A 16,970-nucleotide genomic window follows, 5' to 3' on the forward strand; every position below is an offset into this window, starting at 1 on the left:
CTTTCTTAGTCCTTCATACAAACACTGGAATTTCTTTTTGCCTCCCAAGTAAATCTGCAATACTTTGGTTGGCAAGTTTTTGAAAATGAATGGATTCTCTTGGCACCTTCTTATTTTACGTTAAAAGACAATTTAGCTACATATATATATAATCTCTAATTGTGTTTTCATTTCAAATGCTAAATATTTGTCTATAACTTTCTGATAAGCTGATATTGTTTCGGTCATTCAGAGTCTGTGCCACACAGTACGATGTCCACAAAGGGATGTCATCTTCCTTGCCGGTGTGACGAGGAAAATGGCTACACCGGGGACAATCCCTGCAACTGTGTGAAGGCAAAAGAATGTAGGGCTAATACATACCTCAAGAACGGTAAGGCCTTTCTTTTCTATCTGTTGGTTTACAGATCTATACTTTTTCTCAAAACCTAGGGTTGTTGATTGAAGTTAAAATAAAGGGAAAATCCTACAATGTTCAGCTCACCTGACTCAAATGATGACATCCCAGTTTGTACAAGAAGGTGAAATCTGATTTCAATATTCTCCTCCCCATCCCTATAAATATGTGTAACATTTGTCATGACACCACCCACCACCCCACCCAGTCCCTAAATATTGTTCAAATTTAAAACTGACAGTGGAAGGTTGGTTGTTCGATCCAAGACAGACAGACAGACAGACAGGGACACACACACATAGACACACAGACACAAACAGAGACATATGAATGCATGCACAGACATCCAAAGACATAGCGATACACAGGCAGACACACAGAGACACATTCAGACCAGGGGTCCGGAAAATTTAAAATCTCAATCGGACATTTGCATTTAGGCCACGCCCCCTTCAAATAGCGTATTTTAGTACGACTTTTCACACACATTACAAGTTTATGTATTCATAATATGATGAATTATGAATTGTTTCAATTTAAATTGTTTAATTCACCGGACAATTAATAACAAATAATATCATTTTAGATTTACATGGAAAACATACGTTTGTTTCTGTTATAATAACGATCTGTTAACGTAGTGAATGGTCTAATTAATATTCATGAGTTATATTCATGAGTCTGCTCAAGTGTACGCGTTGTAACATTTGGATCAAGACTATTATCCCATATTTGGTTATCACGTGACCTCACGGGAAAAGTTTTTTTTTAAACTATAGATTTTTTTAAAAACAAGACGGATAATTTAATCACCAATTCTAAATATCGTTGATAGCAATAGTTATTTGAATACTTTTTTCATCTGTACTTAATTAATGACCATAAAAAAATTGGATATCGATCGTCCGAGAAAGCAAAATGGCGGTCAATCAAGATTCAATATACGACTAGCTACTGAAAATCTGCAAATCCTCATTGTATGTCAACCAAGTGAAAGTCGTTAGCCACGACTTACAAAATGATCGTCCAGACTTTGAGGGTTTGGCAGATCCGCTCGACTGATCTGCATCGGTCAACTGGCTGTCGTCACGCTTTCGCTTCTTGTCTGAGGTTACGTATCGTAGCATTGTGAGGATAATGAGGTACATCGATGATGCAAGGTATTAATGTACAGTTGTAAACACCTTTCACTCAAATTAACAAGATGTTCTCAGTAATTAATCCTCGATTAATCAGTGTCAACTCAGTTTATTGCCTATTACAGTGATTGACCGATTGGACTATCATGTAGGTACGATGTATTTACAGCAATCAAAACAAACAAAGCTTGTCAGTGTAGTTAATCTTCATTGTGTTGCAACTGCAGACAGAAACTGCTCAGTCCTAACTGTTGATCATGTCCGGTCAAAATTTTAGAATGTCCGGACAATACTTTTTAAAATGTCCGGTAAGCAATATTTTAAAACGGACATTTGAGATTCCCAATCGGACATGTCCGGCGCATATGATGGTTTCCGGACCCCTGATTCAGACACACAGAGACACACACACATATACACACATGCACACACACACACACACACACACACACACACACACCCAAAGACACAGCGATACACAGGCAGACATACAGAGACACATTCAGACACAGACAAATATACACACATACGAACACGCACACCCCCCCAAAGACACAGCGATACACAGGCAGAAACACAGAGACACATTCAGACACACAGAGACACAGATACAAATACACACATACACACACATACACGCACACACGCACACACCCAAAGACACAGCGATACACAGGCAGACACACAGAGACACATTCAGACACACAGACACAAATACACACATACACACACATACACGCACACACCCAAAGACACAGCGATACAAAGGCAGACACACAGAGACACATTCAGACACACAGAGACACAGACACATATACAAACATACACACATGCACACACACACCCAAAGACACAGCGATACACAGGCAGACACACAGAGACACATTCAGACACACAGACACAAATACACACATACACACACATACACGCACACACGCACACACCCAAAGACACAGCGATACACAGGCAGACACACAGAGACACATTCAGACACACAGACACAGACACAAATACACACACATACACGCACACACCCAAAGACACAGCGATACAAAGGCAGACACACAGAGACACATTCAGACACACAGAGACACAGACACATATACAAACATACACACATGCACACACACCCCCAAAGACACAGCGATACACAGGCAGACACACAGACACATTCAGACACACAGAGACACAGACACATTCAGACACACAGAGACACAGACACAAATACACACATACACACACACACGCACACACCCAAAGACACAGCGATAGAACAGGCAGACACACAGAGACACATTCAGACACACAGAGACACAAACAGAGACACAGACACATATCTACACATACACACATGCACACACACACACACACACACGGGGGATGGAGGCAGACAAAGTACAAGACAAGTGGCTGGGGATAGACGAGAGGGATGGAGGCAGACAAAGTACAGGACAAGTGGCTGGGGATAGACAGGGGGGATGGAGGTAGACAAGTACAAGTCAAGTGGCTGGGGATAGACGAGAGGGATGGAGGCAGACAAAGTACAGGACAAGTGGCTGGGGATAGACAGGGGGGATGGAGGTAGACAAAGTACAGGACAAGTGGTTGGGGATAGACGAGGGGGATGGAGGCAGACAAAGTACAGGACAAGTGGCTGGGGATAGACGAGGGGGATGGAGGCAGACAAAGTACAGGACAAGTGGCTGGGGATAGACACGGAGGATGGAGGCAGACAAAGTACAGGACAAGTGGCTGGGGATAGACGAGGGGGATGGAGGCAGACAAAGTACAGGACAAGTGGCTGGGGATAGACACTGAGGATGGAGGCAGACAAAGTATAGGACAAGTGGCTGGGGATAGACGAGGGGAATCGAGGCAGACAAAGTACAGGACAAGTGGCTGGGGATAAACGAGAAGGATGGAGGCAGACAAAGTACAGGACAAGTGGCTGGGGATAGACACGGGGGATGGAGGCAGACAAAGTACAGGACAAGTGGCTGGGGATAGACGAGAAGGATGGAGGCAGACAAAGTACAGGACAAGTGGCTGGGGATAGACGAGAGGGATGGAGGCAGACAAAGTCCAGGACAAGTGGCTGGGGATAGACGAGGGGGATGGAGGCAGACAAAGTACAGGACAAGTGGCTGGGGATAGACGAGGGGGATGGCGGCAGACAAAGTACAGGACAAGTGGCTGGGGATAGACGAGAGGGATGGAGGCAGACAAAGTACAGGACAAGTGGCTGGGGATAGACACGGGGGATGGAGGCAGACAAAGTACAGGACAAGTGGCTGGGGACAGACACTGAGGATGGAGGCAGACAAAGTATAGGACAAGTGGCTGGGGATAGACGAGGGGGATGGAGGCAGACAAAGTACAGGACAAGTGGCTGGGGATAGACACTGAGGATGATGGCAGACAAAGTACAGGACAAGTGGCTGGGGATAGACGAGGGGGATGGAGGCAGACAAAGTACAGGACAAGTGGCTGGGGATAGACACTGAGGATGGAGGCAGACAAAGTATAGGACAAGTGGCTGGTGATAGACGAGAAGGATGGAGGCAGACAAAGTACAGGACAAGTGGCTGGGGATAGACGAGGGGGATGGAGGCAGACAAAGTACAGGACAAGTGGCTGGGGATAGACACTGAGGATGGAGGCAGACAAAGTATAGGACAAGTGGCTGGGGATAGACGAGGGGGATGGAGGCAGACAAAGTACAGGACAAGTGGCTGGGGATAGACACGGGGGATGGAGGCAGACAAAGAACATGACAAGTGGCTTGGGATAGACGAGGGGGATGGAGGCAGACAAAGTACAGGACAAGTGGCTGGTGATAGACGAGGGGGATGGAGGCAGACAAAGTATAGGACAAGTGGCTGGGGATAGACACGGGGGATGGAGGCAGACAAAGTACAGGACAAGTGGCTGGGGATAGACACGGTGGATGGATGCAGACAAAGTACAGGACAAGTGGCTTGGGATAGACACGGTGGATGGAGGCAAACAAAGTACAGGACAAGTGGCTGGGGATAGACACGGGGGATGGAGGCAGACAAAGTACAGGACAAGTGGCTGGGGATAGACGAGGGGGATGGAGGCAGACAAAGTACAGGACAAGTGGCTTGGGATAGACGAGGGGGATGGAGGCAGACAAAGTACAGGACAAGTGGCTGGGGATAGACGAGGGGGATGGAGGCAGACAAAGTACAGGACAAGTGGCTGGGGATAGACGAGGGGGATGGAGGCAGACAAAGTACAGGACAAGTGGCTGGGGATAGACGAGGGGGATGGAGGCAGACAAAGTACAGGACAAGTGGCTGGGGATAGACGAGGGGGATGGAGGCAGACAAAGTACAGGACAAGTGGCTGGGGATAGACACTGAGGATGGAGGCAGACAAAGTATAGGACAAGTGGCTGGGGATAGACGAGGGGGATGGAGGCAGACAAAGTACAGGACAAGTGGCTGGGGATAGACACGGGGGATGGAGGCAGACAAAGAACATGACAAGTGGCTTGGGATAGACGAGGGGGATGGAGGCAGACAAAGTACAGGACAAGTGGCTGGTGATAGACGAGAAGGATGGAGGCAGACAAAGTACAGGACAAGTGGCTGGGGATAAACGAGAAGGATGGAGGCAGACAAAGTACAGGACAAGTGGCTGGTGATAGACGAGAAGGATGGAGGCAGACAAAGTATAGGACAAGTGGCTGGGGATAGACGAGGGGGATGGAGGCAGACAAAGTACAGGACAAGTGGCTGGGGATAGACACGGGGGATGGATGCAGACAAAGTACAGGACAAGTGGCTGGGGATAGACACGGGGGATGGAGGCAGACAAAGTACAGGACAAGTGGCTGGGGATAGACACGGGGGATGGAGGCAGACAAAGTACAAGACAAGTGGCTGGGGATAGACGAGGGGGATGGAGGCAGACAAAGTACAGGACAAGTGGCTGGGGATAGACACGGGGGATGGAGGCAGACAAAGTACAGGACAAGTGGCTGGTGATAGACGAGAAGGATGGAGGCAGACAAAGTACAGGACAAGTGGCTGGGGATAAACGAGAAGGATGGAGGCAGACAAAGTACAGGACAAGTGGCTGGTGATAGACGAGAAGGATGGAGGCAGACAAAGTACAGGACAAGTGGCTGGGGATAAACGAGAAGGATGGAGGCAGACAAAGTACAGGACAAGTGGCTGGGGATAGACGAGAAGGATGGAGGCAGACAAAGTACAGGACAAGTGGCTGGGGATAGACACGGGGGATGGAGGCAGACAAAGTACAGGACAAGTGGCTGGTGATAGACGAGAAGGATGGAGGCAGACAAAGTACAGGACAAGTGGCTGGTGATAGACGAGAAGGATGGAGGCAGACAAAGTACAGGACAAGTGGCTGGGGATAGACGAGGGGGATGGAGGCAGACAAAGTACAGGACAAGTGGCTGGGGATAGACACGGGGGATGGAGGCAGACAAAGTACAGGACAAGTGGCTGGGGATAGACACTGAGGATGGAGGCAGACAAAGAACAGGACAAGTGGCTGGTGATAGACGAGGGGGATGGAGGCAGACAAAGTACAGGACAAGTGGCTGGGGATAGACAAGGGAGATGGAGGCAGACAAAGTACAGGACAAGTGGCTGGGGATAGACGAGAAGGATGGAGGCAGACAAAGTACAGGACAAGTGGCTTGGGATAGACACTGAGGATGGAGGCAGACAAAGTATAGGACAAGTGGCTGGGGATAGACACGGGGGATGGAGGCAGACAAAGTACAGGACAAGTGGTTGGGGATAGACACGGTGGATGGAGGCAGACAAAGTACAGGACAAGTGGCTTGGGATAGACACGGAGGATGGAGGCAGACAAAGTACAGGACAAGTGGCTGGGGATAGACGAGAAGGATGGAGGCAGACAAAGTACAGGACAAGTGGCTGGGGATAGACACGGAGGATGGAGGCAGACAAAGTACAGGACAAGTGGCTGGGGATAGATAAGAGGGATGGAGGCAGACAAAGTACAAGACAAGTGGCTGGGGATAGACACGGGGGATGGATGCAGACAAAGTACAGGACAAGTGGCTGGGGATAGACGAGAGGGATGGAGGCAGACAAAGTACAAGACAAGTGGCTGGGGATAGACACGGGGGATGGATGCAGACAAAGTACAGGACAAGTGGCTGGGGATAGACACGGAGGATGGAGGCAGACAAAGTACAGGACAAGTGGCTGGGGATAGACACGGGGGATGGATGCAGACAAAGTACAGGACAAGTGGCTGGGGATAGACGAGAGGGATGGAGGCAGACAAAGTACAGGACAAGTGGCTGGGGATAGACAAGAGGGATGGAGGCAGACAAAGTACAAGACAAGTGGCTGGGGATAGACACGGGGGATGGATGCAGACAAAGTACAGGACAAGTGGCTGGGGATAGACGAGAGGGATGGAGGCAGACAAAGTACAGGACAAGTGGCTGGGGATAGACACGGGGGATGGAGGCAGACAAAGTACAGTGGTCCCTCGCTATTATGCTGCCAATGGAGTCCAAATATTTGGTGGGCGTTATAGACGATGAGCCGTTTAACCGAGGCCGAGGCGGGGGAGCGCGCTCGGCCAATCTCATGATCTTCGCCTTGTCTCGCACATTACAATGATACAAGTTGTTTACCGTTCATAGTGTAAAAATATATATACATTATGTTTTTGCCGTTTGTTATTATTTACAAGCGTTAACTGTCATATTCAATGTGAATGTAGTCTACTTACATGAACATGTCGATCGATAATGGTAGTAAAAGACGCTATGAGTGAAGAGCCAATCACAATTCATTACACAAGTACAGAGTGTTTCAGTGGCATTGATTGGTCATGTTGCTTTAAGTACGGAAAACGAGAGTTTTGACCCGCACTATGCGCATTCACACACATTCATACAAATATAGATACACATTCAAGCCAGATTAGTTGGTTTGATAAGGTTACTTGATCCGAATCAAAAGGAATGACCGCCGTGTTGTGACAGCAACTACATGTTGCATGCATGCGCTTCTAAGATCAAAGGATGTACAGTGTGAAAAGTTAACTAGTAGAACAATCGTATTTCCGGGACGTGTGGCGGATGTTTTCAAACAGATTATTAGAACTCCATTCAGCGATAAACGGTTGATAATGCAATGAAAAGTGTAATGTGCTAATGAACATCGAACAACAATACAATCATGGCTGTGTAAAACTCTCAGTATTAAAAGTGTACATAAATTTTGGGAGCCATGCGATACCGCACGTAGTAACCAAAGAGCTTAATCCTTGGGAACAAGAGCGGCATGTAAGCCCCTTGTTTTCTGTTTACAGGGTACTGCCAAGGTTGTCCAGACGGAACTCATAGACCAGGTTTGGGATTTGGACCATGTAAACCATTGCCAACAACCTCGTAAGTGTTTAAGTGTCAGAAAGGATCAAAGATGAATGGTTGGGGCAACCTTGACAAGGTCTTAAAGTATCTTGAAAAGTCTGCCTTAAAATGTTTTGAAAACGCTTGAATTTTCCAAACGAAGCCCTATCTCAAGTCATTTAGCTGAAAATAATCTTTTCATAGTTGGATTTTGTATTTCTATGCTATTTATATTCTGAACAATTCTGTTTATAATATGTGCTTATGGAGTTATCTCCCTTCCAGTGACTGGCTGCTTACATGGATTGAAAGCAAGTGTACCATGTTTTTATATGCACGTGGCAAGATGGTGGATCACAGTTTCAGCTAATCTGCATGGGAAAAAATTTAATTTGCATGGCCTTGGATTTGTGACCAGACTCTGTGACTTGGTTGGTGGTGTTTCATGAAGCCTGTTAGGGTGGTCAGACTCAGTGACTTGGTTGGTGGTGTTTCATGAAGCCTGTTAGGGTGGTCAGACTCAGTGAATTGGTTGGTGGTGTTTCATGAAGCCTATTAGGGTGGTCAGACTCCATGACTTGGTTGGTGGTGTTTCATGTAGCCTATTAGGGTGGTCAGACTCCATGACTTGGTTGGTGGTGTTTCATGTAGCCTGTTAGGTTGGTCAGACTCAGTGAATTGGTTGGTGGTGTTTCATGAAGCCTGTTAGGGTGGTCAGACTCAGTGACTTGGTTGGTGGTGTTTCATGAAGCCTGTTAGGGTGGCCAGACTCTGTGACTTGGTTGGTGGTGTTTCATGAAGCCTGTTAGGTTGGTCAGACTTAGTGACTTGGTTGGTGGTGTTTCATGAAGCCTGTTAGGGTGGCCAGACTCTGTGACTTGGTTGGTGGTGTTTCATGAAGCCTGTTAGGGTGGTCAGACTCAGTGACTTGGTTGGTGGTGTTTCATGAAGCCTGTTAGGGTGGTCAGACTTGGTGACTTGGTTGGTGGTGTTTCATGAAGCCTATTAGGGTGGTCAGACTCAGTGACTTGGTTGGTGGTGTTTCATGAAGCCTGTTAGGGTGGCCAGACTTAGTGACTTGGTTGGTGGTGTTTCATGAAGCTTGTTAGGGTGGTCAGACTTAGTGATTTGGTTGGTGGTGTTTCATGAAGCCTGTTAGGGTGGTCAGACTTAGTGACTTGGTTGGTGGTGTTTCATGAAGCCTGTTAGGGTGGTCAGACTTAGTGATTTGGTTGGTGGTGTTTCATGAAGCCTGTTAGGGTGGTCAGACTTAGTGACTTGGTTGGTGGTGTTTCATGAAGCCTGTTAGGGTGGTCAGACTTAGTGACTTGGTTGGTGGTGTTTCATGAAGCCTGTTAGGGTGGTCAGACTTAGTGACTTGGTTGGTGGTGTTTCATGAAGCCTGTTAGGGTGGCCAGACTCCGTGACTTGGTTGGTGGTGTTTCATGAAGCTTGTTAGGGTGGCCAGACTTAGTGACTTGGTTGGTGGTGTTTCATTTAGCCTGTTAGGGTGGCCAGACTCCGTGACTTGGTTGGTGGTGTTTCATGTAGCCTGTTAGGGTGGCCAGACTTAGTGACTTGGTTGGTGGTGTTTCATGAAGCCTATTAGGGTGGTCAGACTCTGTGACTTGGTTGGTGGTGTTTCATGAAGCCTGTTAGGGTGGTCAGACTCAGTGACTTGGTTGGTGGTGTTTCATGAAGCCTGTTAGGGTGGTCAGACTCTGTGACTTGGTTGGTGGTGTTTCATGAAGCCTGTTAGGGTGGTCAGACTTAGTGACTTGGTTGGTGGTGTTTCATGAAGCCTATTAGGGTGGTCAGACTCCGTGACTTGGTTGGTGGTGTTTCATGAAGCCTGTTAGGGTGGTCAGACTTAGTGACTTGGTTGGTGGTGTTTCATGAAGCCTGTTAGGGTGGTCAGACTCAGTGACTTGGTTGGTGGTGTTTCATGAAGCCTGTTAGGGTGGTCAGACTCCATGACTTGGTTGGTGGTGTTTCATGAAGCCTGTTAGGGTGGTCAGACTCAGTGACTTGGTTGGTGGTGTTTCATGAAGCCTGTTAGGGTGGTCAGACTCAGTGACTTGGTTGGTGGTGTTTCATGAAGCCTGTTAGGGTGGTCAGACTTAGTGACTTGGTTGGTGGTGTTTCATGAAGCCTGTTAGGGTGGTCAGACTTAGTGACTTGGTTGGTGGTGTTTCATGAAGCCTGTTAGGGTGGTCAGACTCCATGACTTGGTTGGTGGTGTTTCATGTAGCCTGTTAGGTTGGTCAGACTCGGTGACTTGGTTGGTGGTGTTTCATGAAGCCTGTTAGGGTGGTCAGACTCCATGACTTGGTTGGTGGTGTTTCATGTAGCCTGTTAGGTTGGTCAGACTCAGTGAATTGGTTGGTGGTGTTTCATGAAGCCTGTTAGGGTGGTCAGACTCCATGACTTGGTTGGTGGTGTTTCATGTAGCCTGTTAGGTTGGTCAGACTCAGTGAATTGGTTGGTGGTGTTTCATGAAGCCTGTTAGGTTGGTCAGACTCAGTGACTTGGTTGGTGGTGTTTCATGTAGCCTGTTAGGGTGGTCAGACTCAGTGACTTGGTTGGTGGTGTTTCATGAAGCCTGTTAGGGTGGTCAGACTTAGTGACTTGGTTGGTGGTGTTTCATGAAGCCTGTTAGGGTGGTCAGACTCTGTGACTTGGTTGGTGGTGTTTCATGTAGCCTGTTAGGGTGGTCAGACTCTGTGACTTGGTTGGTGGTGTTTCATGAAGCCTGTTAGGGTGGCCAGACTCAGTGACTTGGTTGGTGGTGTTTCATGTAGCCTGTTAGGGTGGTCAGACTCTGTGACTTGGTTGGTGGTGTTTCATGAAGCCTGTTAGGGTGGTCAGACTCTGTGACTTGGTTGGTGGTGTTTCATGTAGCCTGTTAGGGTGGTCAGACTCTGTGACTTGGTTGGTGGTGTTTCATGAAGCCTGTTAGGGTGGTCAGACTCTGTGACTTGGTTGGTGGTGTTTCATGAAGCCTGTTAGGGTGGCCAGACTCTGTGACTTGGTTGGTGGTGTTTCATGTAGCCTGTTAGGTTGGTCAGACTCAGTGACTTGGTTGGTGGTGTTTCATGAAGCCTGTTAGGGTGGTCAGACTCTGTGACTTGGTTGGTGGTGTTTCATGAAGCCTGTTAGGGTGGTCAGACTCTGTGACTTGGTTGGTGGTGTTTCATGAAGCCTGTTAGGGTGGTCAGACTTAGTGACTTGGTTGGTGGTGTTTCATGAAGCCTGTTAGGTTGGTCAGACTTAGTGACTTGGTTGGTGGTGTTTCATGAAGCCTGTTAGGGTGGTCAGACTCTGTGACTTGGTTGGTGGTGTTTCATGAAGCTTGTTAGGGTGGGCAGACTCTGTGACTTGGTTGGTGGTGTTTCATGAAGCCTGTTAGGGTGGCCAGACTTAGTGACTTGGTTGGTGGCATGTCATCATGCTTGATGGGGTGGATCATTGCTTATGCTTTTAGCCACTTGTTTCTCTGTTGCAAACTCAATTATGTTCAGGCTGCTGTTATATATGACTTGAATATTGCTGACTGTGCATTCAACAACATTCACTTTAGAGGTGTAACCATACGTAAGGGTCATGATACGATAAGTATCCCAATGTTATGGGTTTATCTTCTTTCTTTTCGCAGGTTAATCACAACCCTGAATAATTGGTTTTTAAATGTCAGAGATCGAAGAAGGGATATTTTCGGGCAGAAACACATTACCGTATATGACCGCGTATAAGCCGAATTTTGAGGACCAGAAAAAAGATTCTGTAGAAAGGGGTCGGCTTATCCACGGGATACACTTTCATGATAGTATTTTTCAGATCGTGATCTGTCAGAAACATCGCCTGAATGACGGTAGTCAGATTTCACTGTGAATGTTTTGCGATTTATAGCCAAATGGGAAATACGAGAGAATATGCGTATGCTAGTTGTTGAACAGTTTAGTTATTATCACATGTTTTTACATGTTGTGTTTTAATGTATCATATATATCATGATACAGGGGTTGTAAAAGGATGTAACATATTGCGGGCCGTGAATCGGGATACGATACTGTATCAACGCATCGTTACACCAACAATTCACTCATTTTGTTGAGGTTCAGTTTCTAGTAACCTACATGACTAATAATTTCACTTTCATTTTTATTCTCATAACAACTTATCATCATGTTTGTTGAGGTCATTTTACCTGGTGTGTTTGTGTGACTTAAATGTCTAAATGTTTTAAGATCTTGTGATTGTCACAATAGTTACTACTCACAGAAAATAAGGGAACTAATGATTTGAATGTAGCTATTGTTGAGCACTGCATCTGAGCACATCTAAGCACAAAGACATTTGACATCACATGCACACTGTGATGCACATGCACACTGAAGCCAAAGTGTGTGCACCTATACTCACCATCATAAATGCAGCTGAAATATGCCACGCTTAAAATTACCTCCGAGACAGTATCTCAATGAACAGACAAAGTGGCAAACTGTCAGTATGATACGGGGGGCGCCAATATCCCAAGTTGCCCGAATGTTTGGCAAATTAAAAAGTGTAATTTCTCGACTGGGACAAGTATCATCAAACGGGTGGAGTTTCAGTGAGACCTGAGCCTGGCAGGCCTAAAAATGGGACACACAGACAAGATCGTCTCATTACAATAACTGCACTATGCAATATATTTAAATCTGCTCCTGTTGTCAATAGAGAAATCCATATATTAACAGGAAGGCAAATATCAACATCTGCTATTAAAATCCGGCTCTACAGAGCCGACTGATAGCAAGGCGACCAGTATCTCACATGACAGGCGATCTTATTGGTTGTTGTGAATGGACATTTGACTGGCCAGCGATATGTTGACGAAATTTTGCATCCTGTCGTTCAGTAGAATTATCAGCACAAATCTTTGACATTACTAGACAACATCGTCCCCATGTTGTCACGATTGTGTCCGACTGGAAGGCATACGGACATTGGACTAGCCTCTTCATTCGTGACCAACTCGTGTTCTTCGGGGACAAGCCGAATAGAGACTCGTGCCCCTCTCATGGCCATTTTTGCAACCGGGTTCCGTCTTAGCGTAAACGGGCATACCTAAAACAATTGTCAACTCGTTGCATAATGGTTCACATATATTTCCCCATATATTATATATATTTTAGATGAAACTTAAAGCACATCGAGACAATCGGAATTATACAGTAAGATTGAACACATTTAATGTATCTTGGGTATATTTTTAGATGCAAGACGTATGTAAAATCAAAAATTATTTCTGAGGGATTCTTTGATGATGAACTTGAAATCATTTGCGCATTCTGATTGGTTTGTCGTATTTTCCCATATAACATTCATCGATAGGGGGACGAGTCTCCTTGCAGGTTACAGAAAGGGGCGAGTGGTGACGAATGTAGCCTCTTAAGTCCCCTGACATGTCCCCCGCAATAGAGCCTCTGTGGGATGTGTTGTACACCAGAGAGAGACCCAGCGCCCGCCATTGTGGCCAAACATTGGGTAGCTCTTCAGGCGGAATGGCGGGCAATACCAAGGGCAACCACACGCAAGTTGATCTACAGTATGTGATCAAAGTGTCATGTTTGTACCGCCCAACATGGTGGACACACCAGATATTGATCTACACTCCTGAAATTTAATTTACAGACATTTATCATCACACTATCATTACATCAGTTTATATATTTTGACTTCACAAGCCTGTGTTAAATTATGCAGATACACTCAAAGCAACAGGCTACTGGAACATACCATTATACCAAGTTCATATTGTCTGAATAAGCTGTGAATATTTCAATAGCAAAAGAGAAATTTGAAATGAGATTGACAGATGAGCTGTTTGTTTGAGTTTGTGGGAACGTAGAAGTGGTGGCATTATTGTACAGGGGCACACTAGGTGAACAAATATCAACTAAGTGCATTGGGATCACCTGGCTATATATTAAGTGTGTATAGAAAGCTCTTATGACACTAGGGGCGGATCGGGTAGCCTAGTGGTTAAAGCGTTCGCTCGTCAGGCCGAAGACCCGGGTTTTATTCCCGACATGGGTCCAATGTGTGAAGTCCATTTCTGGTGTCCCCGGCAGTGATATTGCTGGAATATTGCTAAAAGCGGTGTAAAACCATACTCACTCACTCACTCTTATGACACTATTTGCAGTGACAGCAAGCCACCAGCAGAAGAACTCTCAACCACTGAGAAAACACCGTCGACCTCTATCAGTGGTGAGTTTATGACTGACCTTATTTATTCCAGACTAGCTTATGAATAGGTAGAGTTGGACCACTGGAACGTCATGTTGTCAGCAGTGGGATTCCATCCCAGAAGGCTGTGTATCGGTGCCAGATTCTGAGACTCCATTATGAGGTCATGAGGCCAAATCCTTGGTCTGTCAGCACTGGGTCTTTGCTCCAGGTGCTTACCATAAAAGTCTCCAAGTGGCATCACTTTTTGGCTAATTGTGGTGGAAAGGCCTAGTGGTTAAAGCGTTTGCTTGTCATGCTGAGGGCTGGGTTTGATGCCCCATGTAGGTACAATGTGTAAAGCCCATTTCTAGTGTCCCCTGCTGTGATATTGATGGAATATTGCTAAAAGTGGTATAAAACTATCTCACTCACTCACTTCATACAGCTAAGAGGCTGTGACAGTACTACATCTCACTGCAGCATCAGAACAAACCCACTAACTTATAATTACTTTTCAGGCTCACGGACAAGTGATGTTGAAGAAACAACGCCAACCTCTTCTCCCAGGTAAATATGAGACGGCACTGACTTGAGGTCAAGGTCAAGATCAATACCTGGAGATGCTGGTATTAAGAGGCGACCAGGTTGTGTCTCATTGTGATCCGATGGAGTGAACTGTTGATCATAATACTGGATTGTCTGGTCCAGATGCGATTAACAGGCAGCCATCATAATATAATTATCATTTTTTCAGAGTTATGTCCCTTGCTACATGTATTTTTACAGAGTTAAGGCCCTTACTCTGTGCTTTTCCACATAACTTCATACTGTTCACTACTTAATGAACAAACAAAATAGTGATAATACTGTGTTCTTGTTTTGAATCAGATTGATGATAATAAAGACGTGTGAACACAGGTAGAGCATGTCTTTATGATTCCTGACCCGTGAAGATTCCGGGGTAGAATAGGTCTTCAGCAACCAATGCTTGCTGTAAAAGGCGACTATGCTTGTGTGTGGCGTTAAACAACAAAAAACATTATGATTCTTGGAAATGTCTTATTTGGGCTAAGAAAAATAATAGCCAAAAAGAATATAAAAATCTAATGCTGAAAAACAAAGCGATCCAATAGAGCTCGCAATTACTGTGCATCTTGTGTTATGGTCATGGCAGCAATGGGAGTTTGTATGCTTGTTTATGTAGGGAGGCCCTTTCCCAGGTTGATTGTACACAACTGTTTATTTGGTTACATACCAGTTTGAACAAGCAAAAAAAAAAAAAAAACTGCCCACACGCACTATATTTTCAAAAGTCATTGCCTGAGAACCAATTCTTTAATTTTTTAGGCCTTGGAAATGTTAGTAGGCTGAAAATATTTGTTGAATGAATTTAATGATACTGTAACACATTCAATTGGTCAACTGTTCACTACAGTGTTCAAAGTTGACGGACATTCAGCCCACAAATATTGCTCAATAGAGAAGTAACGTGTTCATGCCTACCCTGTACAGTTTGCAGTTGGTTATTATTTGTATTTTGTGGTTGATGATGAAATGAATTTGTTGTTGTACGTTCTGTTATGACTGACACCAAGATTGTCGGTGATATAGCACCATCTGATTGAAAGCCTGCTGCAAACTCTGAATTTAGTGTCTTTTTGTACCTATGGTTAGATTGTGACTTATTACTACTCACTGGGGTTTACAAGGCAGTGTTTGGCTCCTGCACACTTAAAGGAACTGACAGTGCCATACAAGCCTGCACATTCTCTCTGATCTAAAGATCAACATCAATCTCATTAAAATCAGATCTTAGTTTTCGCTACCGCTAAATAAAGATCTGAGGACATCCCATTATGGGTCATGTCAGAACGACCTAACACAAATTTTGACCGACCAATGAAATGACTGACAAGAAATCAACATTAGCCAATAGGAAGGCAGCTTTCTCAAGCTTTACGACACTAGTTTCAATTTGGCGACTACACTTCGAAACATATTTTGTTAAAACTGATAAGAAGAACATTATGGAATGGCTTACAGATGGCCTAGATTGTATGGACATAGTCATAAAACCCGTAAATGTCGTTCGGAATATCCCTTGTTAAATATTTTGTGGTTACATGATTAGAAAACTCATTCCGACTGTCACATTTATGATCTGGTAAGCGATGCTCTGATTGGTTGGATAAAAGGTAAGATCTTTGTTTAGCGGTAGCGAGAGCCAAGATCTGATTTTAATGAGATCAACATCTGCTCGTGGTGCCAAAGTCACGTATCAAAACATACAGCATTTCAACATGCTGGCCCATGGCTATAAAACAATCTGCCACAAGAAATCCGCAAAACAGAAAATCTGACAAAGTTTGAAAGACACTGAAAAACTGTCTCTTCAAGAGAACCAGTGACTAAATCAAAGTAAGTCATATCACAGTAACCGGTCATCCGTGTAATTGCGATGGTCCTTTTCGAAATATTTGGTGTATAACTCAAATTTTACGATTGATATCAATCCAACATTTAATAATTCTATATTTAAACAGCCATGTTAATTTTGGACATCAGTCACTGGTAACAGTATCCAGATCTAAACCGATAATTGGCACCAGACGTTGAGCAAAGACCCCTTTTAACAATTAGTTCTGAATCCTTTTCAGGCCTGCTCCAGACACCAATCCCGTGGTAACAGCAGTTGGTGTGGTTGGCTCCATTTTGATCATTGTGATCATTGTGATACTGATAGTCTGCTGCTGCTGCCAAAGACAACGATCCATCAGCAACAGAATTTGTGAGTACTTGATTTGAGTTTCATTCTTTCATCTCT

General features: G+C 45.2%; 1 protein-coding gene across 3 annotated transcripts in view; it reads left to right on the forward strand.

Moving 5' to 3' along the window:
- Positions 1–16,970, forward strand: part of LOC124149277 — a 57,498-nt gene that overhangs the window by 22,674 nt on the left and 17,854 nt on the right. For all 3 annotated transcript variants that reach the window (XM_046520745.2, XM_048394145.1, XM_046520747.2), the window contains exons 5-9: positions 233–373; positions 7,891–7,969; positions 14,121–14,185; positions 14,665–14,713; positions 16,804–16,934. In XM_046520745.2, coding sequence (XP_046376701.2) covers positions 233–373; positions 7,891–7,969; positions 14,121–14,185; positions 14,665–14,713; positions 16,804–16,934 — 465 coding nt within the window. The remainder of the gene's footprint in view (positions 1–232; positions 374–7,890; positions 7,970–14,120; positions 14,186–14,664; positions 14,714–16,803; positions 16,935–16,970) is intronic.

The sequence above is a fragment of the Haliotis rufescens genome, unplaced genomic scaffold (genome assembly GCF_023055435.1).
Source record: "Haliotis rufescens isolate VD_foot unplaced genomic scaffold, xgHalRufe1.0.p SCAF_13, whole genome shotgun sequence".
Lineage (NCBI taxonomy): Eukaryota > Metazoa > Mollusca > Gastropoda > Lepetellida > Haliotidae > Haliotis > Haliotis rufescens.